Here is a 26,620-nt window from a genome sequence, read left to right as displayed (position 1 = left end):
AAGAAAATGCGTCTTGAAAACAGATTTTATGTTACGGTAGAGTGTACACTTTTAAAAAGACTGTTCTAGAGCATATGCAAATAAGCCAGAGACCAATAAATGTCAACTTTATCATGTAACTTTATACTACAGTTGGGACATTCCACAGCTACAGAATTAACTGTTAATAAATATAATCAAATAGCATCAACATAAGAACACATGTACATATATTTCCATTCTCTCTTTCTCTCTCTCTCTCTCTCTCTCTCACACACACACACACACACACAAAACACACATACTCGAAAGCTTGCAATTGAGAACAATATTCTTTACATTTCAATTTCCTAATTTTGATATATTTATTATTAAGTAGTCTACGATATTGGAGAATGCATGGAATTTTAAAGTGAGACATATGTTTAAAAAAAGCATCCAGGCCACATATTTTATTTCTTAAGAAAATAAAACTACACACAAACATTTCCTCTGTACCCTGGCCCTGGCCCTGGCGTACTGGATCCTTCCGGTTAAATGCTAACAGCACAGACAGTGAGACAGGTGGCACAGCATCCCTTCGGCTGGGCAGGACGGCCTCAGGTCACAGCCTTGCTTCACTGGGGAGCTCAGAAGCTCCCTGGTTAGAGAAGGTTCCCAGAAGAGCCCAAAGTCTGGTGGGGTCCTCACAGTTGTGCTGGTGCACCCAGTGAAGAAGCAGGTCCTCCTTCCTCCCGAGCATCTGAGCGCAGAGCAGGCAGTTAAAGCCTGCGCGGGACCAGAGACGCCTGGCTGGGTGCTGCGGGCCAGTCATCCCCCACTGGCCAGCCTCCTCTCTGTTCTCAGGAGGGGCTGGGTGTCTTTTCGCTCTAGGGAATGCTGGAGAGCCCTCCATGGAGGCGTAGGGCTTCATCTGATCCCTTCTCTCTGTGTGCCGCTGCAGGTGGGGGCCATCAGATCTGCCGCCTGGCAGCATTGCTTCTTGCAGCCGGCCTTGAATTTCCTCCCCATGAACATGAAGCAAGTGAAACTTTATTTCAGCAAAAGACTGAGCAGTGATCTGGCAACGGCCACACCTGATTTGCAATTTGACTTCATCTGCCTGGTTTAGAAGGAAATCTTCTTCCAAACTTGACTTGGTTTCCCTGGAAATGGAGAAATAGTCTAGGTAAGATATACTAGAAAAAAGCAACTGGATCTCTTGCTGCCGGGTCTTGGCATTGAGGGATATAAAACACCATGCTAGGAAGGCAGGGACTGTACAGAGCTCTGTAGAGCCTCTGCAGAGAACACAGGCCACTCACGGAGTCACTCACAGAGCCGTGCAGCTTTCAGAACACCAGGGACCATTTCAGAGGAGTCCTGCATCCCCCTAGTGAACCAGCTCCCTGGGTACCACAGATGTACACAACAGGAAGATTAGGTAACAAGACAGGAGCTGCCAAGGTCCCCTGTGGCACTGCTGGAGATGCCCCACTCTTCTGCCCCCCCCCCCATTAGGGAAGTCCCAGCATCTTATTTCAGGATGGTCTAAGCACATGGAGGGCACATTAGGGAAAGGCACATTAGTGGAGATGGGAAGTGTTAGGATTCTGTCTAAGCTCCACCCCACACTTACCTGGCAAACGGCCAGGTATGCCCTGCCCCATAGACCTGGCCCACTATAAAAGGGGCTGCTTGCCCCTCCTCTCTCTAATCTCTCTTGCCTCTTGGCACTCTCACCTCTCTGCCCCTCTCTCTATGTGGTCATGGCCACCTCCACTTCTCTCTCTCTCTCCTCTCTCTCTCTCTCTTTCTCTCTCTCTCTCTCTCTCTCTCTCTCTCTTTCTCTCTGCCTCTCTAACTCCCATCCCCTACCCTGAATAAACTCTATTCTATACCATGTCTGTGTGCGTGTGGTCCCTCAGGGGGAAGAGGTGCCTGGGCATGGTCCCACCTAGGCACCCCCTTCCCCCACACCGCTGTGCCACACTCCCTAAACCCCTCTCCTCTCTCTTTTTATGCCCCCTTCATTGGTGCTGAAACCCGGGAACAACCCCATCAGGAAGAACTACTGATTTAAGGCGAGCCGAGAGACAGGAAAAGCTGGGCAGGCGGCTTGTTTTTATTCATCATAATACAGAACAGAAAATATTTAGAGCAACTGGAGCAATAAAAACAAGGAGCAAAGAAGCCAAGGTCCTGGACAGGGCTGCCTTCTCACTCCTCAGTCACCGGAGCTGTGCGTGCGTGGGCCACACTATGGGCACTGCCCTGGTCATTACTGCTCAAGTGCCTGCCCTGTCAGCTTCCAGATTACAGAGCTTGTTTTTCGTTTTTGGTTTTGTTTTTTTAAAAATAATGTCAAGGAGCAGTGCTTACAAAACAGAAAGACATAGGAAAAAGTTAATTTGGCTTGTCAGGTAACGAAAGACACATGTGGGGGGTGAGCTGGAGCACCTCAGGGCCTGGTGAGGGGGGTAGCCTCACACAGCACATGAGGTAGATAATGCTGGGTAGGTAAGAATTCTGCAAACAATAATTTGGGGGAACTATTTTATAGCGACTACTAAAAGCTATATATAATAATCTATTATTTTAATTTTTAGACACAAAAATAATCTGTCACCTAACTATTTCCAACATACTCCAAACTAGAATTTGTGCCTTGACTTACACAAGTCTGAGTAGTTGTGACTGAGCACTGTGACCAACAAGAAACCAACAAGAAATGGGGTCATTTTTCACAGAACTGAGGGGGTGGGAGAGGTGGCTTATTTTACCTATGATAAAGATATTGCTATTGCTGTTGTTTTTGAGCCAGGGTCTCGCACAGCCTAGTCTGACCTTAAGTTTCTGACTTTGCTGTCTCTTGCTGCCAAGTGCTGGCACTATATAGGTGTGCACCACTCCTCCTGATGAGTTTTCTGAATCTTAATCTTTTCAAAGCACAATAGACTTTCCTGTCAGCTGCCCTCCCATGAGCACTTACCTCTCCAGTGAGCAGTCAGGTCCTTGCATGGCGGGATCTCTGTCCTTGTGTTTTGGTGTGTCTCCTGGCTGCAGTTCACTGGGGGAGGGCTCTGTGCTGATTACAACCCTGTGTACCTCCTTCAGATGGCCGAAATAGACTCGGACATGACCAAATACTTTGGCACAAAATTCACAGCACACTAGTTTCTTGGGGCGATTGTCACCATGGTGAAGTTTCATATGTGCACTCAGGCTGCCGGGACGCACATAGGTCTTGCGACAAATCCCACAACTATAAGGCCGCCTGTTGGTGTGTGTATTCATGTGGTCTAGAAGGTGGTGCTTGAATTGGAAGTGGTAGTTGCAGACTGGACACATGTGCCAGGGCTTCTTAATGCCAGAGAATCCATTTCTGAGTGCAGAGCTGGGCTTTGGGGCAAGGCTGTCACTTTGCTTGGACCCAAGACATTTTGGAGGCAGGGCATTATTGAGAACATCTTGACCTAGGCAGCTGGGAGCCTGAGACAGCACAGTGGCAGGAGATGCCAGGGGTGCCAAAGCAGACAGGACAATGACAGGCTTGGGCATGATGCTACGATACTTTCTCGAAGCAGCCCTGGGCTTCTGGTCTCTGGCTTCTTGGGGACTGTTCCTTGCCCTCTCCATGCTATCTCCACACATACCAAGAATGCATTTCCTCCTCTTCCCCTGCAATGCTAGAATCTCATCTGGCACTTTCCATTTTCTTGCCCTTCTCTTTATCCCACTGCTGGGTTTTGCCTTGTGGCTGAGATCTAATTTGGTGACAGGACAGAAAGCACTTTCACATGCACTCTGCTTAGACACATGCAGAGCAGGAATCTTGCTGGCTGTCTCCGTGGCTACATCGAACCCTTCTAGGATAGACAGTCTCTCATCACAGTTTGCTCTGCATCCAGATGAAGACAATTCTGCATTTTCAGCATCTGGTTCCACTTTGCCCACCTCTGTGGTTTTCACTCTTGGGAAGGGCGGGATGGGCAGTTTATCCTTGGGTACGACAGAGACCACCTGAAGTGCACTGCTGAAGACAGGATGTGCAGGAGCTACCTGTTCTTTGAGGTCTTCACCAGCAGCAGCAGGCATAGTGGGTACCTCCTTCCTGGCACAACCTGCCTTCTGCATACTTGCTGGGAGGCTCTGTGGGGAAGAACAGTCCTCTGTAGTGTATGCTCGGATGGCAGGAAACTCAAGATCTCCACAGCTGTTGGTCACTAGGGGACTCAAATCTCCTTGGCCAACACCACTGGTCAGTGTAGCTATGTTGATGTTGGTGGGAGAAGCGTTCAAAGTAGGCATTTGCTTCCATGGGCTATGTTTGTGAGGCAGCTCAGGATGGGCTTGTGGGGGAGGAGTCAAATGACATAGTTGGGCTGGGCCAGGAGGGTCACTGGAGCCACCCTTGGGAGAGCTCAGGTCCTGTTTCTTTCTTAATCCTTTGCTACTTAGTGGTTGGTATCGAGGAATAGGCAGTTTAAGGTTTTCATGTATGGACATTCTGGGCTTCTGAAGTGGCTGGGCTGAGGTAACATTTGGCAAAGCAACAAAAGAAAATGCCCCCTCTTGGCCGGCCACCTGCATCAGAGCATAGTTCTGGGTGGGCATGCCCAGAGGCTTGGATGTTAGAGCCAGACTCCCTTGGTCAGAAAGCGAGGAAGGGTAGGGTAGCACTCTGGATGTTAGGACTTTAGGCACAATTTTTGGTGCAATGGTCCTAAACTGACTCTTGCTCTGTAAGGTTTTCCCACTCTGTGCTGTTCCAGAAGGAATGTTTGATTCGCCTGCAATGACAATACACAGATTACTACAATGTATCTGTTCTGAGCTGTAACTTCAAATCACATCTGATCTGGGCTAGAGACCCGGCCCAGCACGTAAGAGGATACGCTGCTCTTGCAAAGGATCTGGGTTCATTTCTCTGCACTCATGTTGGGTGATTCACAGGGGCCTCAACTTCAGCTGCAGGAGATCCAATGTACTCTTTTGTCCTGTGCAGGCACCTGCACTCATGGACACCCCCCCCACACACACACACAGTGAACTTGTGAATGTGCAGACACACACACACACACAACATACACACACACACACACACACACAGACTTATAGAATTAAAACAAATCTAATTTATCTGTTCTGAACAGATAAATTACCTGTCTTTCAAGACAAGGCTTGAAGGTCAGCCCCTTGCCTTGCTTTCCCAGGGGCTGTAATTCTCCACTGTTGCAACACAAGTCTCCTGTTAGAATGTCAGCCATTAAACAGAGCTTCTAGAGAGCTGGAACTCTGTCCTTCCTGTCCTTATGTTCTGTTAGTCCTTTATCCAGCTTCTGTCTTTACCCAGATTTGACCTATCATTACAAGTCGGAGCACCCCACTTTCCTTCTGACCTCCAGAGCTGCCATGCATCCCCTCCCGTACGCCCTAGCATCTTTTGTTTCTCACAGATGCCTTGCTGGCACACCTGAGCCCGACGAAGTTGAGACACACTAAGTCCATCACTCCCCATTGCCTTCTGGTCTAACGCAGACGCTTTCGCACCCACTGGTTTCTTGCTGGGGGTTAGGCCACCCCTTTGGTGCTGGCAGTGCAGTTTGCTTTTCAAAGTGATGGGTTTTAGACTGAAGGTGGCTTTGGTGCTGTTCGTGTGTGACTTGTAAATTTTCTTTTCACAACTTTCAAAGTATTTATGAATGCTTTTGCAACTAAATAATAATTATTAAAAAACAACTGATGTGACACTTTAAAAAAATGTTAAACATAACCAAAGAGACACAGATGATAAAAGTACATAGCTGAAGGGGGTGGGAGTTGGGGACTCACAGAAGCATCTTCTAGGATCGTAATAGGGACAATTTTAACTGACAGAATAATGTTTCATTTATCTCAGATTTATTGGCCTGACCACAGAGCAATTACTACAACCTTAAGAGAACAATTAAGGAAACCTTTTGGCTCCTCAGTCTAAGGACTGAATCATCCATTTTATTCCCCAAGGCCTCAAGGTCACAAGGGCTGGCTGTGGAGAAGTTTCTTATTTTTAAGTGCCTCATATTAATCAAACTTCATTTAAGCTCAAAAGTACTAGTGCACACACTAGTTTAGGAACTGAATATTGCAAGTCCATAATCCCCTTTCTGAAAATTGTGGGGACGAATGAGTGTTGGAATTTGCACTTTCAGATTTTAGAAAAGTAGCGAGAAAGAAACACACACACACACATACACACACACACACACACCACAACTCTGCATGGTATCCATAATTAAACCCACCGCTATGCCTGCAGCAAAGTACATTAGTATCATAACACAGCAGGCAAATCGAAGATTTGAATGGTTTTATTTCGGTTCAGGGTTTTGCCTCTGAATGACTTAGGTACCCCGATTTTTGATTTTAGATTTTGGAGCTCTGTGTAAAGACTTTTAAGAAACATTTGTTTGAGGAGTATCAGGGATAGGAATGTGGGAATCTAAAAATCCCCTGAAATATACGGTAACAGTTTTAAAATCGACCCCTATTGACTGCACAGTTTGTGAGCCAACAATTTGAAAGTTGCTTGTTAACACTTTGGTGATAAACAACACAGTAGGAATAATTTGCAAAGTAGGAGAACTGCTTTGGAAAGTTCTTTACTATTAGGTTGGAAGCTCCTGTGGCTACCTGCACGACAGTAAGCTGCACACAAAGCTGCACTCAGTGAGGAGGACAGGGGCAGGTAGAGGATGCAGGGAAACAGCTCACACCCTTTGAAATCATAATGAGAACAGGAAATTATGCTGCCGAGGTTAAACTGAAGCAGTCAGAGCAGCAAAGAGGACAGGGCACACACAGATACACGCAGAGGGAAAGTACGAGGGGAGAAAGGGACGAGAAGAGGCACAGACGCAGAAGAGTTGACTCTCAGAGGCAGGACACAAAGATGTCAATCCAAAGAACAGCACTCAACAGCCAGTGTCAGGGTTCCTGACGGCTTCCAGACACTGAACTTGGGAAAAACGAATTCCTCCTTTTATGACTAGCTATTAGAAAGTAAGCTTCTGAGGGGTTGAGTTTCTGAAGAGAACCTTAATACATGTTACACTTCCATATCAGACAGGAGGGAACTGACTGCCACACATAACCTGCTCCACTGCTCTCCATGCATCTCTCCAACACGGCAGGGACAGAATCTTCCAGGAAAAGCAATGACGTCAGAGAAGAAAGATGCTGAGATGGCTTACGAGCTGTCTGGGAGACGAGCCTGTGGGAAGAGTTTAACTAAGGAGGCAGACCCGCACGAATGAGCTGGTAGAGTGCAAAGGATGAAGGAAAACGCGGGCTGGCCATCAGCATTGCTTGTCATCTGACTGGCTACAGTGTGAGCAGCCTCTCCTACCCCACCATACTCCCCTCACACCCCCTTCCTCCCTGCCCTGCCTCAAGTGGCTTTTGCCAGGCATTTTGTCACAGCAGGAAGAAGAGCAACCAACCAGAGGCCTTGCGTAGATGTGATCCCTGGAGGCCCCCAGCTCCGCCCCAGCAAGGCTGGATGCTGATCACTTGAGGAACAGTGTGGACATCCTGCTGTCACAGGCCAGGTGGTAAGTGGCAGCCAGAGGAGCCCGATGCTGGGGAGGAGATCCCTGAGTCAGCTGGCTCCAGATCTTAACCTGCGGCTGAAGAACAAGCTTTGCCAAGAACACTGAAGTTACTCTGCTGGCACGCACCTCTCAGGAGGTGCGTGAAAAGGCGGGGTTTCCCATAAGGCGGTAGGTACGGTGCTCCATTGTCCAGAACCACAATGAACTGGTGCTTTACTGGAAAAGGGAGGCAAAGAGCAGAAGCTCACAACGGGAGGAAGAAGAGAGCAAACCCAGGAGCTCCTTTAAGGCCCAACAGCGAGCTAAGAATATTTCAAACCCAACACTTGGCAGCTGTAAAAGGAAATGACAAACATACATGGGGTTTTAGGGGACACTATCTCATCACTTAAGATTTCGAAGTCGGGGAGTGCATACCCAGATATATCCCCCAGTATGACAGAAGGGTTCTTAGAGCGGCCTCTGTGGGTTTGGAATAGCTAGGGGAGGCCAAGAATCGGACAGAAGCTTATTGTCCACTTGCTACCCTGTCTGGCTCTAGGGTTGTACTAAAAAGCAATTTGCCAATGAACGAGAGGCTTTATCTGTGCTTGTCTAATGAGTATGTCTGAGCATGCCCAGGCAGTGGGGCGGATGGAGGGCGGGGGACCGCCTGCAGGAGTGGCACCTTCTGTGAGATGTGCTCTGAGGCCTGAACTCGAGCTGTCAGACTTGGTGACAGCTCCTTTCCCCACCAGACCACCTCAACAGCTCCACATGCCGTTTGTTTCTTTCTTTGTTTGGTTGTTCATTCATTCATTCATTCATTCATTCATTCATTCATTCAAGAACTGATGACCAGAGAGTGGCAGGCAGCACACCACTGTCTTATATATGGGGACCTACAGCTCATCTCCCCTCAAGGACAAGCAGGAACCCAAGCCTTGCCTCGCCACACATTTGCAGTACACTCCAGTTATGTTACAATAACTACAATTTAAAAAATAATTTTCTGAGCAGCAGGAGTCCTTAGAGGAGATGAGCGCCATTACATGTTTTTAAACTCTGAACGTAGGGAACGCACGACTGTGGGGAGCCTTTCCTGTCAACACAACAGCAGTTCACTGTACCACCCCTGACAGACTTTCAGAGACTGCACGGTCTAGCCCCGCACCTGCAATACTACGTTCTAGACATTAGGGAGCTATGCACTGAAGAACAAGCAGGGATTTCCACTGGAATTTATAATTTCTGGAAATTCTGTAAAATTAGCCATAACAGAGTTAAAGAGATTCATAGGACCCTCAGGTACTAAACATAGACTTTTATTAACTAAGAGCATAAAAGGCTCACTCAGTAAAATTAATTCTGTAGCATTATTCAATGAGCATACTTAATATTAAAATTTTAAGTGCGGAATGTTTTTAGAATTTAAGGATATTAAAGAAACCATTTTGAAAAGTGACATCTACAGCTGATGAGACTGATCAGACTGTGGAGTAAAGGGAAACAGGGAAGGGATGAGTACTTCCTATGACCTGAAATCTATAGCAGGTATTTAATTGGACCCACATTTAACTCCAAGGAAGTGTCATTGCTCCCCTTTTACAGATTAGGAAAAGCGAGGCCAAGGAGAAGGTTAGCAGAGTGCACGTAGCCGATGGCATATGTACACGGCGGGGCCTGACCTACTGCTTTTGGAGGAGCAACTTCCCTTTCCTTCCCTTTCCTGCATCCTAATCATTCCCAAACTAGATTAACAGTCTAGAATTTTAGGGAGAAAAAAAAAAAAAGAAGACAAATTGAAACTAGATGGCTTGACAAGTCTGTGACCCAGTAAATGATACTTTTAGGAAGTTATTAGATAGAGCTAATTTTTGTAAAATTCAGCGGGGTGGAAGGAAAGGTAATTTTTTGAGCAGAGCTCGCCACTTACTACCTTGGGATTCTGAGAAATCCACAAAGGCTGGAGAAACCAGCGTGGAGATAAACGGAGTGCGCCTTTCTTTCCCTCCTCCATCAGCAAATGCCTGGCTGAGGAGCACAGCTCGCATAGTAGTGGGAGGAGGGGTCAACCAGGGCTCAGGAGTGTCAGTCTATCTGTCCTATCATCAGAGTCCTCAAAGACAGGCCCACAGGGGTTCTCTAGATGGCTGTAATCCAGGCCCACAGGGGTTCTCTAGATTGCTGTAATCTGGTCCCTTCCCAGTGTCCAGGGCAGAACTGAGGGTCCTGCCTGGTTGATGGTACACAGGATGTTCCCACCCATTACTTCCCGGTTTGGTGAAAATTCCTTTATTCCACCTGCAGAGTTAGGAGGTGCTGTCAAATAAACTGGCAGAGACATTTTAGAAACTGTTCTGGTTTTAATTTCACTAAACTGGAAAAACAAAAACAAACAAACAAACCAGTTTCAATTTGCTGGGTGGGGGTCTAGATTCTCCCTCTTGCATTTGGCTTTGAAATTGGAAACTTTGGTGGGGTTCAAAGTTTTCAAGATGGTCTGTGCTTAAAATAAATATGTTAAAACTTAGAAATCTAAGATAAAAGAAATAATTCAAAATCCAAATGACCACAACTCATTTTGTTGAAAAAAATTAATAGATGCACCGGCAATGTGCTTCACAGCACAAACTTTGACGGATATAGGATGGCAAACACACCGACTCCCTACACTGTCGCACTGTGACGGCTCACATCATCATTACCTGGACCCAACGTCCAGGAAATGTAACACAAGAAAGCACATTTCCAGCTGAAATCTGGGTCTGGTTTTGCCCTGTCTCCCTGGCACACCTGCCCTGCACTTCTGAACTGGGCTTTCAGGTACCAAGCCCCCTCTCTCATGCCGACAGCCATAACCAGCAGGCTTTTCTACTTGGCTAGGGCAGACAGGTAGACTTAACTGCCTCTCTTAGTAAGAAAGAGAATTCTCTTTTCTTCTAAACAGTATCTCAACACGAAGAAGTATTTTATGTGCCACGCACCCAAAGTAAGGTGAATGAGGAAGTACTGTTATAAGCTTTCACAGATGATGATAAATAATAATAATCTAAATAAGATGCTGGCACTCAAATTGTGGCTTCTGGATGATTTCCCATGTCCCTGGGGTAGTAGCTATGGCCAAGTTCACTCTCTGGCAGAACAATGGAGGGGCTCAGGTTCTGTTAGATTTGATGTCACCTACCTCTGCAATGCTCTTGAGTTTTGGCAAGTCACACTGTGCATATATGTTGTTATCTATAAAATGGGTACAAAGGTGGAGTCCTGGTAAGAGACATGGATCCTGGAGGGTCCAGGGTGGCTCTCAGCAGCTGCCTGCTCAGCACATCCTCTTTCTCCTGCCAGTAAGCAATCATGAAGCTTCTTGTATTTATTTATAGTAGGAATTAAGAAAATACACAAAACTGAAAATTTCATTGTATGGATGGAATAAGTCTGAATTTTTTACAGATGTGTTTCTTTTATGAGAAGAAATTGAGGAAAGGGAAGAGAAATGCATGTTAGTAAGGACTGCTCAAACCCTGCCTCTCCTGTGTCCTTGCCCAGTATCTGATCCATCCTGTCAGATTTTATTCCCAGTGGCACCCGTCTCAGTTGTCAGTTGACTAAGTGTTAATTGGATTAACAGTTCAGTGTGAATGGAAGTTAGCATTTGAATTTTAAGGAGCTGAGTTGTGGGATAGGGCTCCTTACTTTTGTTTACACAGCAGGGAAGAAAGCTACTGGCTTGAAAGCTGGGTCCCTTTCTGGTCCACTAGGGAGGAAGGGTCTAAGAAGCTCACCGGACACATTTCTATAGGACAGTAGAAGTGAAAACTGTGGCCTGGGGTAGGAAAAGAGTTTTGATAGTGCTTATTTGTAGATTTAGTAGCTTACTAATTAATAAGAAATTAGTTCAATAGGACAGGAGAGATGGCCCGGGGGAAGGTAGAGGTACTTGTAATTGAGCTCAATGGTTCTAGGAGGAAACGATGTATAATATGTAGCAGCACAGAGCTGTTCATGACTACCACACATGTGTGCATTTCAGCTGACATGTGTGCATAGCACATGCCTTTAAGAACACAGTAGTAAATAAGAGAGCATCTTTACAAAAGCTTGAGTACAGAAAGAGGGGTTGGGCATCAAAAGGACCCGAAGTCTACAATACAGGGTAAATTAGATAAGCAGGAAGACCAAAGGAAGAGGAAACAAATGTTCTTTGTAAAGATTTTAAAAGTTAATTACTTCAAATATTAATGGTAATAAAAGAAAATATTTACAAAATGTGGCTACCGAGACTTAATCGCTAGCTCCTTAGGGAGCTAAAGTTCGTGCTCCAAATGAAAAGTAAGTTTAGAAGGCAGTTTTAGCTAAACTATCTCTTAGAAAATACCAATTTCAACAAGTTTCTCCTTGTTAAAACTTTTATAGTTTTTATTTTTATTTTATAAAAAGGACTTTTTATAAAAGAGCTTCAGATAAGAAACCCTGACAACCATGCAAGGAACACACTTTGTTTTTTAAGTTATCCTTGGCAGAAATAATATGTAGCAACACAAAAGCTTACTACTGCTATACAACAGTCAAGCCAAGTGTTTCTCCAAACCTACAAAGGACTGGAGAGTGCAGGGATTTATCGAAGTACTAAAAACTTGCCACAGACTCTGTAACTTCTGAATGTTTCCAGAACTGCTAACATTGTGTTACATATGAAATTCAGACCCTGGTAACTGAACTCCACACCATAGGTGCAGCAGACCTTCTCCTGGTGTCTTTACACTGTGATTAGTACCAGTGCACCCTGTCTTCCCAGGGCATTCTGATGCTAAAACAATGCGAACCATCTCCTGAGTTTAGTGCCTAGCACCAATGCCTAGGCATGAAATCTTCCATCAGCCAATGAAAATAGCTATTTTTTTTTTTTTAAAAAATCATGTTTTGTTTGTTTGCTTGCTTTTAAGATAGGGCTTCATATAGCCTGAAGTGGCATCCAGCTTACCATGTAGTGGAAGATGACCTTTAATTCTTGATCCCAGAAGTCATACTGCTGTCTTCACAGGGCAACCAACCCACTAGGTTCCACCTGTACTCTTTCCATAAGGACTAGGATTACATCTTTTCTATCTTGTATTCAATAGTAGTGACAATAGTTAAGTGTCTGTGATGAGGAATAAGATGACATTTGATAAGGAAAATGGAAAGCTAAGGTTCAGCATCAGGCAGTATATTTTGTGGGATCCATGCAGAAGGTTGGATGTTTCTTTCTGTTCATCAAAACGTCATCATATAACTTAAATGGTTAACCTTTTACCAATGGTACTATTAGAAGCAAGATCCTGGTACCACAAAGATACTATTTTTATTTTGTAATTTTAAAAGTAAGATTATACTGAAGGGACATTTTGGGGGAGTACACGAACTGTGTTTAGCAGGTGAGAATTGGAAGTGTGTGGCATAGCGATATCAGTCCTGCCCAACATGCCTCAGAGCCTGGACTCAACCCCTGCGAAGATCAAGAAAAGGAGTGAAGAGGAAAGGAGAGAGCTGTGCTTTCTAGTGCAGCCTTACAAACCCTTCATCTTAGCACGATTTATCTTTGACTCACAGTGATTTATAACATTTTTGTTGCACTTTTCCCCACACCTCAGCTTTTATGCCAACAGCTTATGATTTATAAGTACAAACATATGAGGGGCTGGGCAGCTGTGGATCTGCTGCAGGGAAAGCAATCCCTGTGATTATCCCACTGTTTCCTCACACTGGTTGTCATGTCAAGTCTTGCCTGTGGCTCCTTAGTCAAGGTGCATGTTTCTTTAGCATGGGTACCTACAATCCAAAAGACTGTGTAGGCAATGAAATGGACAACAAAATGCCAGGCGTGTGCTCTGCATTCACACTGACTAATCAGGTAGAGCGGGAGAAATCTACCTACCATGAATAGTGGCCAATGTCAAAAGCTTGAAACTTCCAGTCTCAAAAGCTCACCACAATCTACTCCATTGTTTGTCTGTTGTCCTTGGACTTAGTCACAGGGACTCATTCAAGATTCTCCAAGTCACATTTCCCATGATTCTCCAAGTCACATTTCCCATGCCTCTCTTGCCTTTCTTGCCAACAATTGTCAATGATCTCCTGAGAAGTGGCTGCCATGTGGGAGACCCTTCGCCAGCCTTCTTTTTGTTCTAGCCTCCATTGTGTTGTTAATTATGCTCACAACTTACCTGTCTCAACAGAGTAAAATACAGACAGACTTAGGGTGAAGAGATGGAAGACTGCTAACTTCACTTTGTATCCCTTCCTTGCTCTGCAGTCAGCATCATAGAGATCTCCCAGGCTCAGGAGGCCTGCCTGGACCCTTCTAGGTCACTGCTGGCTGTCTTCCTTTTCTGCTTTAATTGACCATCATGACTTTTATCTCTATACTAATACACTATCTGCCTTTTCCCACACACACAAAAAATAAGTTCCATAAAGCAGGAGTTGTTTCATCCACTGCCAGGATCCCAGCCCCTAGATTACTATCTGGCGGGTGCACACTGCAGTATTTACTGACTAAAGAGGCGAACTAGGAATTCTAACCCATATTGTTTTGTTTTCTTTCTCTTAATTTTTTCCTGACCATAAAAATATGAAAAGCACAACAGCAGTGAGTAGCCAGGCTCTGTCTTCTGCTGCAGCTCTGGCTCTGCACCCTTCTCTCATGAGAACATGTTCTGGAGGGAGGATGTGCATTTCTCCTGTCTGGCTAGGAACTTCCTTCCTACTCTTCTTCCACTTCCTCAATCCTTACATTCCATTAAGTCAGGGACAAGACATTCCGTCTTATCTTAACTTGACTCCATTTTCCACTCTATTATTAATAGTCAATCTATGGTTGTGGAAACTGAACATTTCTTGCAAGGTCACAAAGCTGAAAAGAGCTGGATTTAAATCCAGATCTACACGGCACCAAAGCACTTCCTTGTTCTAAACACAGTGAACTCACTAACTTGTTTTAAAGTTCATTCTTTAATGAATATGTTAGTCTCTACCAGTGGATCTATCAGGTTTCCAGGGAGGAAGGTAACTGTTAGTGAAGGTTGGTCTTCTAGTTCTATCAGCTGCTCATAGCTTAGGCTATAAAAGCAGGTAGTGGAGCTTGCATTCAACGGGTAGGCCTGGCACCTAGGGACATGCTTTTTCATGCTTTACTTCTGGTATGCATGCCAGGCTTGCAGCAAACTACTTCTTGTTCCAGCTGTAATTGTGTGTGTGTGTGTGTGTGTGTGTGTGTGTGTGTGTGTGTGCGCGCGTGCACGCGCATTCCTTGGCTTATATGTAGGAGTCAAGGGTTGATTCTTGCCTTCCACTTTATTGAAGCAGGGTCTCTTTTATTGTTTCTGACACTGCTGACTAATGCAGGCTAGCTGGCTTGACAGTGTCTGGCAGGTTCTTCTGTTTTCACTTCCTGTCTTAGGATAGGAATGCTGGGATCACAGACTCATGACACTGCATCCAGCTTTGTACCTGCTTGCTGGACACTGAATTCAGGCTGTTGGGCTTGGTGACCATCTTCCCCGGCCCTAGAAAGCTTTATACAGCAGAAATTCCTCAAGGAAATTACATGATATTTTAAAGTACTGTGCTAGCCAGCTCTTTGGTGCTGTTATTAAAATACATGACAGGGAAGCATAAGAGATGGAGGCTTATTCTCCTCACAGTTTCAGAGGGTTCTGCCCATGTTTTCCTGGATCCAAAAGGATCCTCTGGTGTCAGCGTGTGGTGGAGGAAGTTCGATACCTCTGCTGTCAGGATGTAGAGGGAAGGAGGAACACTAGGGAGGAGCCAAGCACTTTAAGAGGAACCATTGTCAAGTGGGAGCCACATTTAAAGAGTGTGTGATGTTTTTATTTGCAATGTTTTAAAATATAATAAAGTTTACAAAAACATAAAGACTTTTTACATGAGACTGAAATGAGATTCTGAAAATACTATAAGTATATAGAAGATCTGCATACCTTGGTCAACTAAAGTGTTCCAAATGATCAATATATGCTGCATATAAAGACTCATTCAAATACAAGTTAACTAAAACTATTGTTTCTATTTGTAACAGAATACAAGAAGTTCACAGATGTGGTTTAACAGTTCACTTTGTAACTAAACTCTAACATGGCACCAATTGATATTTATATTCTATAAAAATCATTAATTACCTGTAAAGGCTATTAAAGTAGTTTCCCCCATTCAGCTGCTACAAAGTTGGATTTCTCTTAACTACTTCAGTATGAACAAAATCACAAAGGATTAGAAGCAGGATCAGATATGGGACTCAAAGCTACCTTCAAGCCTGGAAGTCAGGGCTGTCAAGTCTGGACTCAGTAAAGTGTTTGCTGTGCAAGCATGAAGAACTGAGTTTGGAGACCTAGTATCTACAAAAAAGCCTGTGTGTCTATGATCCCAGAGCTAGAGAGAACAGGGAGCAGAAAATTGGATTCCTGGAGCTTACTGTCCAGCCAGCCAACTTAATATAATCAAATAAGCTAAAAGTTCAGTGAGAGACCTTGTCTCAAAAAATATCTGGAAAGCAACAGAAGAAGAAGCCCAACACTGATCTCTGGCTACACACACACACACACACACACACACACACACACACACACACACTCATATACACACATACACACACACACCATATCCATACCACACACAAACATATGCATACACATATACATCCTCCACACACATATACACACACATACATATACACTCATACACAAACACATATATACATCCTCCACACACATATACACACACATACACATACACTCATACACAAACACACATATACATCCTCCACACACATATACACACACATACACATACACTCATACACAAACACACATATACCATACATACATATACTCACATATACAAACATATACACAAACACACACAGACATATACAACATATACCATATAAACCACATATATACCACATACTAACATACACTACATACACACACATATATACACATATAGAAACATTAAACATACACACACCACATACACATACAAACATATACACCATGCCCACAGAACATACATACATGGTACCATATACACTATATACATACACACTCTCACACACACACACATATATATATAAACATATACACACATACATACACATACAAATGTATACATACAATACAGACCACACATATGCACTTACACACTCATATACATACACATACACACACACTCATACCCCACATATACACACATGTACACATGCCTACAAAGTTTTCAGTGACTATGGATTTCAAAAATATTGGAAAGGGCATATATACAATCCACACATATTCACACAGATACATACCCCATACATCTACACAAATACACATATATACACACACACACAGAATTTTCAGTGAACATTGATTTCAGAAATATTGCAAAAGACTTGCAATATTCTTTGATTTTTGTTCTGGAAAATAAAGTAAATTTCACTAAGCTAGCTCATTTATGTTAAGATGTAATGTGCTATTTTAAAATATATAAGTCCATATTTTCAGGCTTCTAATCATTAATGTGGGGAGTACAAGTAGCTACAGCTATGTAAGTAAATGCTCTGAGAGCTCGTCAGTAGCTTTAGGAGTTCTGAGGGGCCCTGAGGCTTGAGCAAGGCTGCAGCAGGTGAGATGCGACTCTTCCAGGTGCTACAACCTGTGCACAGGGCTGGGGTGCGAGCTGTGGAAGTGCTTTGCTTTTTCAGTTAAGTTTTCATCCCTAGCACCCTTGTCTCCTTAAGAATATGCCAGAGTAACAGGAAATGTTCTGACACTAACAGAAATTCATCTGAATGAAATATTATTAAAAATCAGTAATTGGCAACATTAGAACAGATTAAAAAATGCTTAGCAAAATTCTTAATTAAAATGTAATTTTCAGAATCGTATGTTACCTAATACGAATGGATTATCTCTTAACTTCTTTTCTATTTCATTAAATTTATAGTTTTCCTAATTTTAAAAATCACATGATTTTGTTGATAGTATATCTTTCAAAAATAAACATTGTTTTTAAAGCATCAAAAACCAGAAATATGTTAAAATTATTTTAAATAAGTTTATCAAAACCCAAACAATCATAAATTGCTCCGCTGCTTTCTGTCTTTGTAGCAACCAGGATCAAGCTCAGAACTTTAAGTACACTAGTAGACAAAGAATTCTGCCACTGAGCTAGACATCAAGCTGAGCAGTGCTTTCTACCATGCTGGTATTTTTGTAAATATCTTTAGGATTTTGATGTCAATTAATCTGAAGACAAGAACAGTATGTCAAACACTATTAAAAGCATTGCCACATTTTTGAGTCTCTAGTCCTATCAGTATTACATTTTTTAAAACAAAAATATCTATCTTATATTCTTGGTTTACATAACAACCTAAAAACCCCTCTCAAACTACTTGGCTTTTATCCCTGTTCAACTCATCACACCCACCATCTGCACAAATAAAGATGCAAGCATCTGCTCTATGGCAAGTGGTCTCAAGGGCAGATGTGTGCGCACCCTTGTGTTCATGTCACCAAGGCTGGATACATTATTAGAACAGATGTACACAGTCTCAAAGTGCTGTGTCCCACAGTGAAATGTCTCCAACTGCTTTCTATCAGAATACATAACTGCTATTTACACCTGCATTTATGATAATGATAGAACACAGCAGGGGTTCTGACAAGTGAGATGTGATGCTATGAAATATATTTACATGGTTAATTGGAATTCCTGGAGACTATGCTGCCAAGCAGCCACACTGACAGCAACACATGCCCAAGTAAACTGTCTGCTTACCATTCCGATGTTTTTATATAGGTATGTCAGAGTACTCATATTCTGAATTTACTCATAAGAATATTTTAAATTCTAATATTTTATTCCAAAATAAAAATAAGCTCCCAGCTATAGTCTAATACATTATTTTAGGTGACCCAGGTCATTTCCACCTGGCTATATAAGGTTATAAAACTAAGTGTGTATGTTTCCCATTTGTCCTTCTGTCAACAGAATAATGTACTGATAATATACAGCAATGTTTTTCAGAAGTTATTGCACTGGAAAGTCTCGATTTCCAACATTAAACAGCTAACTAACAACAGCTTGAGAATGTCATTTGTATTTGGTCGGCAGCAGAAAGTGGCACAAAGGTCTAAGAGCAACACTTAGACCATTCATTAGGATCAAATGTTTCCATATGACGATCACATCTTTAGAGCAATATTGGTAATGCATGAGAAGGATTCCCTCCCCCACCACCTAAGGAGGCCAGGCCAAAAGGCAGTGTTAAGTGCCACACTGGAGGCATAGACTACAGTGTTCTCCTTGCTCCCATTGGTTCATGCAAGGGCCGTGGAGCCTGAGCACTTACAACAGTTCTCTTTACAGCTTTTATGAGCTACCATGCCATGGTAACTTAGAGACTATCTACTTTACTAACTTGAAATTTAAAATGTCCCAATCACCCGTCGGTATAACTTGTGTTTGCACATAGCAGATGTATATGCATGTGCATGGATAGAGGCACCATATACCTTTTTTGAAACTCTTTTGAGTTTCTCACTGGCTAAGAGCTGGATAACTGAGATACCCTGGCTGCAGGTGAGTGTGCGCCCCAGGGGTCTGCCCATCTCCAGTGCTGGGATCACCCCCACTTCTTGTCTCCCTTTTATATATGGGTCCCAAAGTTTCAACTCAGGTCCTCAAGCACATTACCCACTGAGCCATCTCTTCTTGACTAAATACATTTTATTCTGTAAATTATCTTAAGATTTTATTGTGTTCTAAAGGAACATTTATAAAGAGTTGATTTTTATTAAAGATTCTGTATTCACAAATTTGTCCACATGATAAAATTTACTTGTAACTCCCAGTCCAATGCTCATGCCATCCTCCTGCTTACTCACACATGTGAGGAGCAAAGAGAAATCTGAGCTACGTGATTCACACCATTCACCACTGAGGTCAGGCAAGGTGATGCTCTGCCTTCTGTTCCAGCCTTCATGCTATAAATAAGAGCTCTTTTCATGGTCTATTTAGCACTAGGACTTTTGTATTTTGTGTTTGTTCTCGTTGAGTTACTAGAAGGGCTCTCAGCACAGTGCTTGTGTTTCTAGACACACAAGAAAATTGTGTGTCTTTTGAAGAAAGTGTGAATGACTGATACACCTTTGCTCAGCATACAGGATGCTGCTGGGTCTGTTCGTTTGGTGTTAATGAATCAAGTGTATTAAACTGGGTATCTTTAAGCTGAAATATGTGAAGCAAGATTATCGATTGGTTGCTGTGACCAAGGCCCTCAGAAAGTCAACTGTGTATCTCCAAAGGGTGGTGGTTCTGTGTTGGCTGGTGCAGTGCTCTTGGAGACTTCAGAGAGTACTCGACTGTAAATCCCAGCCAGCTGCCCGCATCTGCCCTCACATCCCAGTCTGCAGCCCTGCTCACCCTGCCTCTACAAAGGCATGCTGTGCGCCGTGGCCCCGGAATACATAAGAACTGGCTAAGTGTAATACTTCCTTCTTCTTTCACTGGAATGAAGATAAATCTCATTTACCAAAAAACAGATGAGGTGAAGAGAAGAGGGAGGAGAAAAACTCCTCAAGAGGAGGCTAAGAAAACATGCTTTGTAGCATGTTAAAAATGTAAGGCACATAATGAGGCAATCGATGCCTTAGGCAGGCCTCAGGGAGCAGAACTCACGCTGGCCTGGCAGCAGGGGCTCCTAGCAAGGGCAGGTGCTGAGCTGAGCCCACACTGTGTTTGATTAAAGAGTATTTGCTTCTATTGACCTTAGAACTCTATCCAGTTTGGTGTCTCAGTAAAACGCTAAGATTGAAACATTTTCACAAAATTTGTTATGATTTAGAAGCATGTTTTGGGACCTGAGCATCCACAATACAATTCAGTAGACATCTAAGAGTCCATTTCATGCCAGTGAATTTTTAACTCTGTTGAGGGAGAGAATGCATCAGCAATTTTATAAACAGTCCAAGATGAGTAAGATCTTTTATCTTCAAATTAACAAAAAGAGGCAAATATTGACTAATTATTCCAAGTATTTTTTGAGATCTAAAATGTCATAGTCACAAACACAGATACTTTATGTAATGGGTATACAACCACTCATGTACATGAGTCATAAGGATATCTTTCTGACAGCACCACAGCATTCTATTTACTTCACTTATCTCTTTAACAATGTACTACAACTTACTCTGGTACTTACTTTGTTGCCCAGGCTGCCTTGGAATACACTATCCAGCTAACTGACCCTAAACTCATGGCAATCCTCCTGTCTCATCTTCCAAGATAATTATAAGTATGAGCTTTCATACTTGCCTATTATTTTAAAAAGTGGTATTATTACTATCATTGTCATTGTCGTGGTGTATGTGTGTGTGTATGTGTGTGTGTGTGCGTGTGTATGTGTGTGTGTGTCTGAGAGTGAAAGGCTGATATTGGGTCTCTTCTTTAATCATGTTTCACCTTACTTTTTAAAAATTTTTATTTATTTTTACATGTATGGATATGCCTGTGTACCATGTGCATGACTGCCCTTGGGAGTTGGAAGAGGGTGCTGGGTTTCCTGGAATCGGGGTTAGATATGGTAGTGAGCCATCATGTGGGTGCTGGAAACTGAGCTATGTGCGCTGGAAGAGCAGCAAGTGCTCCTCACCTCTGAGCCATCTCTCCAGCCCTCAGTCAGCTTCTTTGACATGTGTCCTGGGGACTGAAGCTGGGTCAAAATGCATGTGCAGTAAGTACTTTACATAGGCCTTTAAAAGTATATTACTGAACCAGAAAGGCCTTTAAAAGTGTATCACTGAACCAGACTCTAAAAAAGAATTCACATATGGATTCACAAGAAAGATAGTAATAGCAGTGGCTCTGAGTCAGACAGTCTACACATGGTAATTGGATAACGTGTTTAGCTAAGTGCAGTGGTCCTGAAGGGAGCATTCAGACACACAGTGTCTGCCTCAAGGCATCTGCTCTCTCTACTTCCACCCCCTATTCTCATTAAGTAGAAACAGCACTCATAATGTGAAACCTCTCTTTAGGTTAATAAAATGTTAAGGTAGAGTCCTTAAAGGCAGCATGAGGATGCACAGCAAACACTTTGTACCTGCAGCTGACCTGCCTAGAAATCAACAAAACAAAATCACAAGCTTGACAAACAACTGAGATTCCCACGAAACCAAGCTTCCAATGGATTTAAAGGACAGACAGACCTTCAAGTTCCCCGACTTATCCAAAGTGTAGAGTCTAATGCCTAGCAGGCATGAACAGAGCGAACTCTTCTCAACACAGACTACCAGTCAGAGAAGTATTGACAATGTGATGTGTAAGTGTGTGTATGAATGTGTGTGTGTGTGTGTGTGTCTCGGTTAAACAGAAATTAAATAAATGCACTTGTATTTTCTCTTGTCTCTCATTTCCCTCCTGACCCTTACTTCCTATGCTGCCCAGGCTCCTTCTGCCTCTGCAACTATCTAGAGCATGAGACACAGCTCCCGATGAGAACCACCTAGGCCATCATTGAACTGGGCTTTCAACACATAATCCTCTTAGGTTATAGTATGCTAACAGAATACTTTTCTTAAGATTCAGTGCCAAAGCCGGGCGGTGGTGGCACACGCCTGTAATCCCAGCACTCTGGGAGGCAGAGGCAGGCGGATTTCTGAGTTTGAGGCCAGCCTGGTCTACAAAGTGAGTTCCAGGACAGACAGGGCTATACAGAGAAACCCTGTCTCGGGGGGAAAAAAAAAAGATTCAGTGCCAAAATTCTGCTGATATCCTATGTAAATTGCATTTTGAAAATATATGTGCTTAAAACCCTGAATTTTTAAAAATTCCATATTTATAATTAGCTATCATTAGTTGCCTAATTCTATCAATCAGCATTTACTTAACAAATGGAGTGTGCCCAGAAAACTCATGTCATACAATCTGTTTTCAGAGACAGGAATATAAGCAGAATCATAACAAATGAATCTAGTATTTTTCGTTGTTAATATATTAATCAGGAAACATTTGAATGAATAAATTAATAGAAAACTAGTTACTCATATAAAATTGATTTTTTTCCTCAAGTAATTTCCCATAGTATAATTTCTGTTTATGTTGACTTAAAATGACCTTAGGAATTCAAATATATAATTTAGTATTGATCAGAAAAGAAAAAGATGACCAAACAATTATTAGCAATCTACTTTCTAAGTTTATATGGTAACAATGGAAACAAATAGTGACCTTGGGGTTGTGACAGATCTGGGTTCAAACCAATGGCTTATTGGTTGGCAAAAAATTTCATTTTCTTGAACCTTTAAAATAAAAATTCCATTCAACCTACTGTGAGGTCTAAATGAGCAAAGGGCAGGAAGCTGTAGTGTAGTAGAGTGACCATCACACAACCCTGGACTAATCGTCTACTCTTTCTTACCGTTACTCCTACTTCTCTATCAAATTCTAGGATTGGGTCTTCAGCAAAGACCACGGAGGAAGTTCCTAGGGATTCTAAGTGTCTAAGAGACTCAAGGGGCTTCATCTGGAGGACAAGTTAAAGCTGGAAACCAAACTCACATAAGAGCTCAGACACAGCATAGAAACAAAAAAATGCCAAGGCCAGGCAAAGCAGGTAAGAGGTGAGAGGATGGTATGCTCTACTTCTCTATGAGCTAGAGGGCACGCAGTTCATTGATTAGAGACACATCATATGCTCTACTTCATGCAGTTCATTGATTAGAGACACATCATATGCTCTACTTCTCTATGAACTAGAGGGCACGCAGTTCATTGATTAGAGACACATCATATGTTCTAGTTCTCTATGAGCTAGAGGGCACGCAGTTCATTGATTAGAGACACATCTCAGAGACTTGTAACATCTTAAAACTAAAATGAATGTTTGATAATCCTGGACTTCGAATTGGAAACAGGTTTAGGCACAAAAGTAACCTGTCTGAGGTTTCACAGCTTCAGGGGTGGAGGTAATTAGGACAGGAGTCCACTTTCTTGATAGCTGACCCATTCGTTTTTGCTTGTTATTCTTATGCAACTCTGCTTCTTGTTTGTACAGATAAAGAAGTGGTACTAGTAAGGACCCTAAATAGCTACTGCTACTTGCCACTTCAAAGGATATCCACCCGAAAACTCAGAAAACTCATGGTCTTCATTTCTCCTTAGGACCTGCTCCTCTCTCTCATTCCTACATCTTTTCCTGACTTAGTGTTCAGAGCTTACATTCTGTGGGTCTCAAGGGAAGTGATTTCCTGTTGGCCCCATGTGTGGATGAGGTCTAAGACATGGAGTCTGTCCCAGCTTACTTGATGATGGGCACCTAGGATGATGCTTGGCTTTCCAGGCAACTAGACAACCCAAGTAGGAGGCAGCTGCTTGCATACCTCACTCATGGGGCAGGCATTGTTTTAATAACAACCATGAAGAGAGATGGTCATAAGTGCCCACTCTGTACGGTAACGTGTTGAGTGAGGAATGTAAATCATCTCATTAACTTCTATATATCCTATACAGTGGGATTTACTATATTTTAGAGAGTTATAGACCCAGGTATAAATCACACAATGTACCTAAGTCACACAGTGTACCCAAGGCTATAAGATTAAGAGACAGAATTGTGTTTCAAATGCAGCATCCATGCTTTGTAAAACTTAAGACTATTTTTTTAGGGGTAGAGATCTGTGTCTATCACATTTATTTTAAGGATTTTTATGAAAATTCTATTAAAATTATGATCTATACTAAGATTATTCAGTTTTACAGTATTAAAGATAACATCTTTTCTTACACTCATGTCAGAATATCTCTTCTGTATAGACTAAGCAAGGGAAAAGGGAGATATGTATCCCTCCTTCACGTCAGTTTATTCTTTATAAAAGGACAATGCAATTAGTCTTTATTATGGAGTCTATTTCTACCTATAATGTTTCTCTGAACATTCTAGAAATTTCTGTTAAAAATTAATTGTGGTATAATCTATGTATGGTATCAACATTTGACCTACTAAGGACACAGGGGTGGGCCAAACCTGAACAAGGACAAGAAAGATGCCAAAGTGGATGAGGGAAAGGCCATGAGGTGTCAACTAAGGAATGCTGAGCGTGAGAGAAATAGTTTTCACCATGAAAGTGGGCAATTATCTAATACCAAAAGCTCAGTTCTCGATTCACACATACAAATAATATCATAGAGATGGAGAAGGGTATATGTGGATGTTAGCCCAGGAGCTCTGAATACCCAAGACACAACTCACATATCAAATCATTCCCAAGAAGGAAGGAAGGAGAGGGCCCTGATCCTGAAAAGGCTTGATGCAGCATTGAAGGGGAGTACCAGGACAGAGAAGTGGGAGGGGTTGATCGGGGGAATGGGCAGAAGGAAGAGGGCTTATGGGACTTATGGGGACAGGGGAACAGGGAAAGGGAAAATCATTTGGAATGTAAACAAAGAATATGGAAAATAATTACAAAAAAGAATGCATACATATATGAATGTATTGACAGGTAATGAAAAAAGAAACCATGAAGTTGAAAAAATCTAGGAGGGGTTTATCAGAGAGTTTGGAGGGAAGAAAGGGAAGGGAAAATTGGGTAATTATTTTATAATATCAAAAAGTAAAGAAATAATTAAAATGTTTTTTATAGGTTTCATGAAGGGAAATTAATTTTTCTTACAAATTTCATTTTGAATGGTATAAGAACAGGTAAAAATATAAGCAAACATTACCTCTTAACATATGTGTCCTTGTGTGTGTGAATTAAATATGTATGAGGCATGAATGTAAAACTTATTAAGATACCTGAGTCATTATGCCAGTGAAGCCACATCCATAATCCCAGTGACATCTATTACCTCCAGCTAACTGGCAATGGTGAGCTGGCCTCCCAATTCTGCATACAATGAATTGGCCTGCTCTTGGGGCCTTTCAGCCTAGGAAAGGAGACATATCCATATAATGTTCTGCCAACCTGGGAAACCATAATCACTAGATTAATTTACCAAAGGAAATGAACTTTTGGATGTAATTGGAGGCTTTGCGTTTAATTCTAGGAACTATGACACCTTATGACTGGAGGTGGAGGCATTAACTAGATCAACTAAAAGCATTACATTGTACTGTGTACAGTGTCGTCCTCTGCAGCACGCACTGTCTTACCTTGATCTTTTGGTGGTACTGATGAAGAATTCCGCATTATGATATATATGACCCGAAGAGTAGCTTTCCTAAAATATTCAAACACATAAAATCATTAGGAAGTAGTTGAGGTATTTTGTTAATATGTAGTAAAGTATGAATTATACAAGCTTTTTAAAACTGTTTCTCTCCTAAGTGAATGGCAAATATGCTGGAGTGGACTTGAGGGATGCTGGGATACTTTTTTGAGGGCTTTTACCCCTGCTCACAGTCATACAGAAGTAAGCAAAGTGAAAATATCTGCCTGATAACTAACTATATTTCATTTAAAAAGTAATTACCAAAATAAATTAAAAATACTGATAATTATAATACTAAAACAAACACTAAAATGTAAACAGTAAGCTATAAGGATAACACAACTCTAACACAGTCACTTAACAATCTAGTCTTATCAATGTAAAGTGTGGGTCCGAAGCCTGTGAAGGAGCATACTAAATGCTGATACAATCATACTAAAAGACAGGTGCCATGCAGTAGTCATATAGGAGAGCACATGGTGGCAAATTCACACATGTGTCTGCACTATGCTTGGTCATGGAATTCCAAGTTTTCCAAGTTAACTACACATTAACCAGTAACATCTGGTCCTCAGTATTCATGGGCCTTGGTACTAAGAACCCTTCAGAGATCATAAGTCAAGGATATCCTCCAGTGTGCTATTTATATATAATCCATTAAATTCTCCTGCATACTTTGAATCATTTCTAGGTTACTCCAATCCTTGGATACAATGTAAATGTTATGTAAATAAACAGTTGTATATGGGTGTATCCAACTTGAGGCCTATGGCTGCATGTCTCCCAAGATAGCCATGAATGTGGCTAAGCACATTTGTAGGTGAAACAGT

General features: G+C 42.3%; 1 protein-coding gene across 3 annotated transcripts in view; it reads right to left on the bottom strand.

Moving 5' to 3' along the window:
- Positions 1-11: 11 nt before the first annotated feature.
- Znf438 (zinc finger protein 438) overlaps positions 12-26,620 on the bottom strand; it is a 122,024-nt gene continuing 95,415 nt past the window's right edge. For all 3 annotated transcript variants that reach the window (XM_052157234.1, XM_052157232.1, XM_052157233.1), the window contains exons 3-5: positions 25,732-25,799; positions 2,951-4,751; positions 12-1,124 (exon numbers count right to left, since the gene is read on the bottom strand). In XM_052157234.1, the coding sequence (XP_052013194.1) occupies positions 584-1,124; positions 2,951-4,751; positions 25,732-25,768 (2,379 nt within the window). In that variant the 5' untranslated portion in view covers positions 25,769-25,799 and the 3' untranslated portion in view covers positions 12-583. The remainder of the gene's footprint in view (positions 1,125-2,950; positions 4,752-25,731; positions 25,800-26,620) is intronic.

The sequence above is a fragment of the Apodemus sylvaticus genome, chromosome 14 (assembly GCF_947179515.1).
Source record: "Apodemus sylvaticus chromosome 14, mApoSyl1.1, whole genome shotgun sequence".
Classification (NCBI taxonomy): domain Eukaryota; kingdom Metazoa; phylum Chordata; class Mammalia; order Rodentia; family Muridae; genus Apodemus; species Apodemus sylvaticus.
The sequence above is the reverse complement of the archived record's forward strand: the minus strand, read 5'-3'. Positions and strand labels throughout refer to the sequence as shown.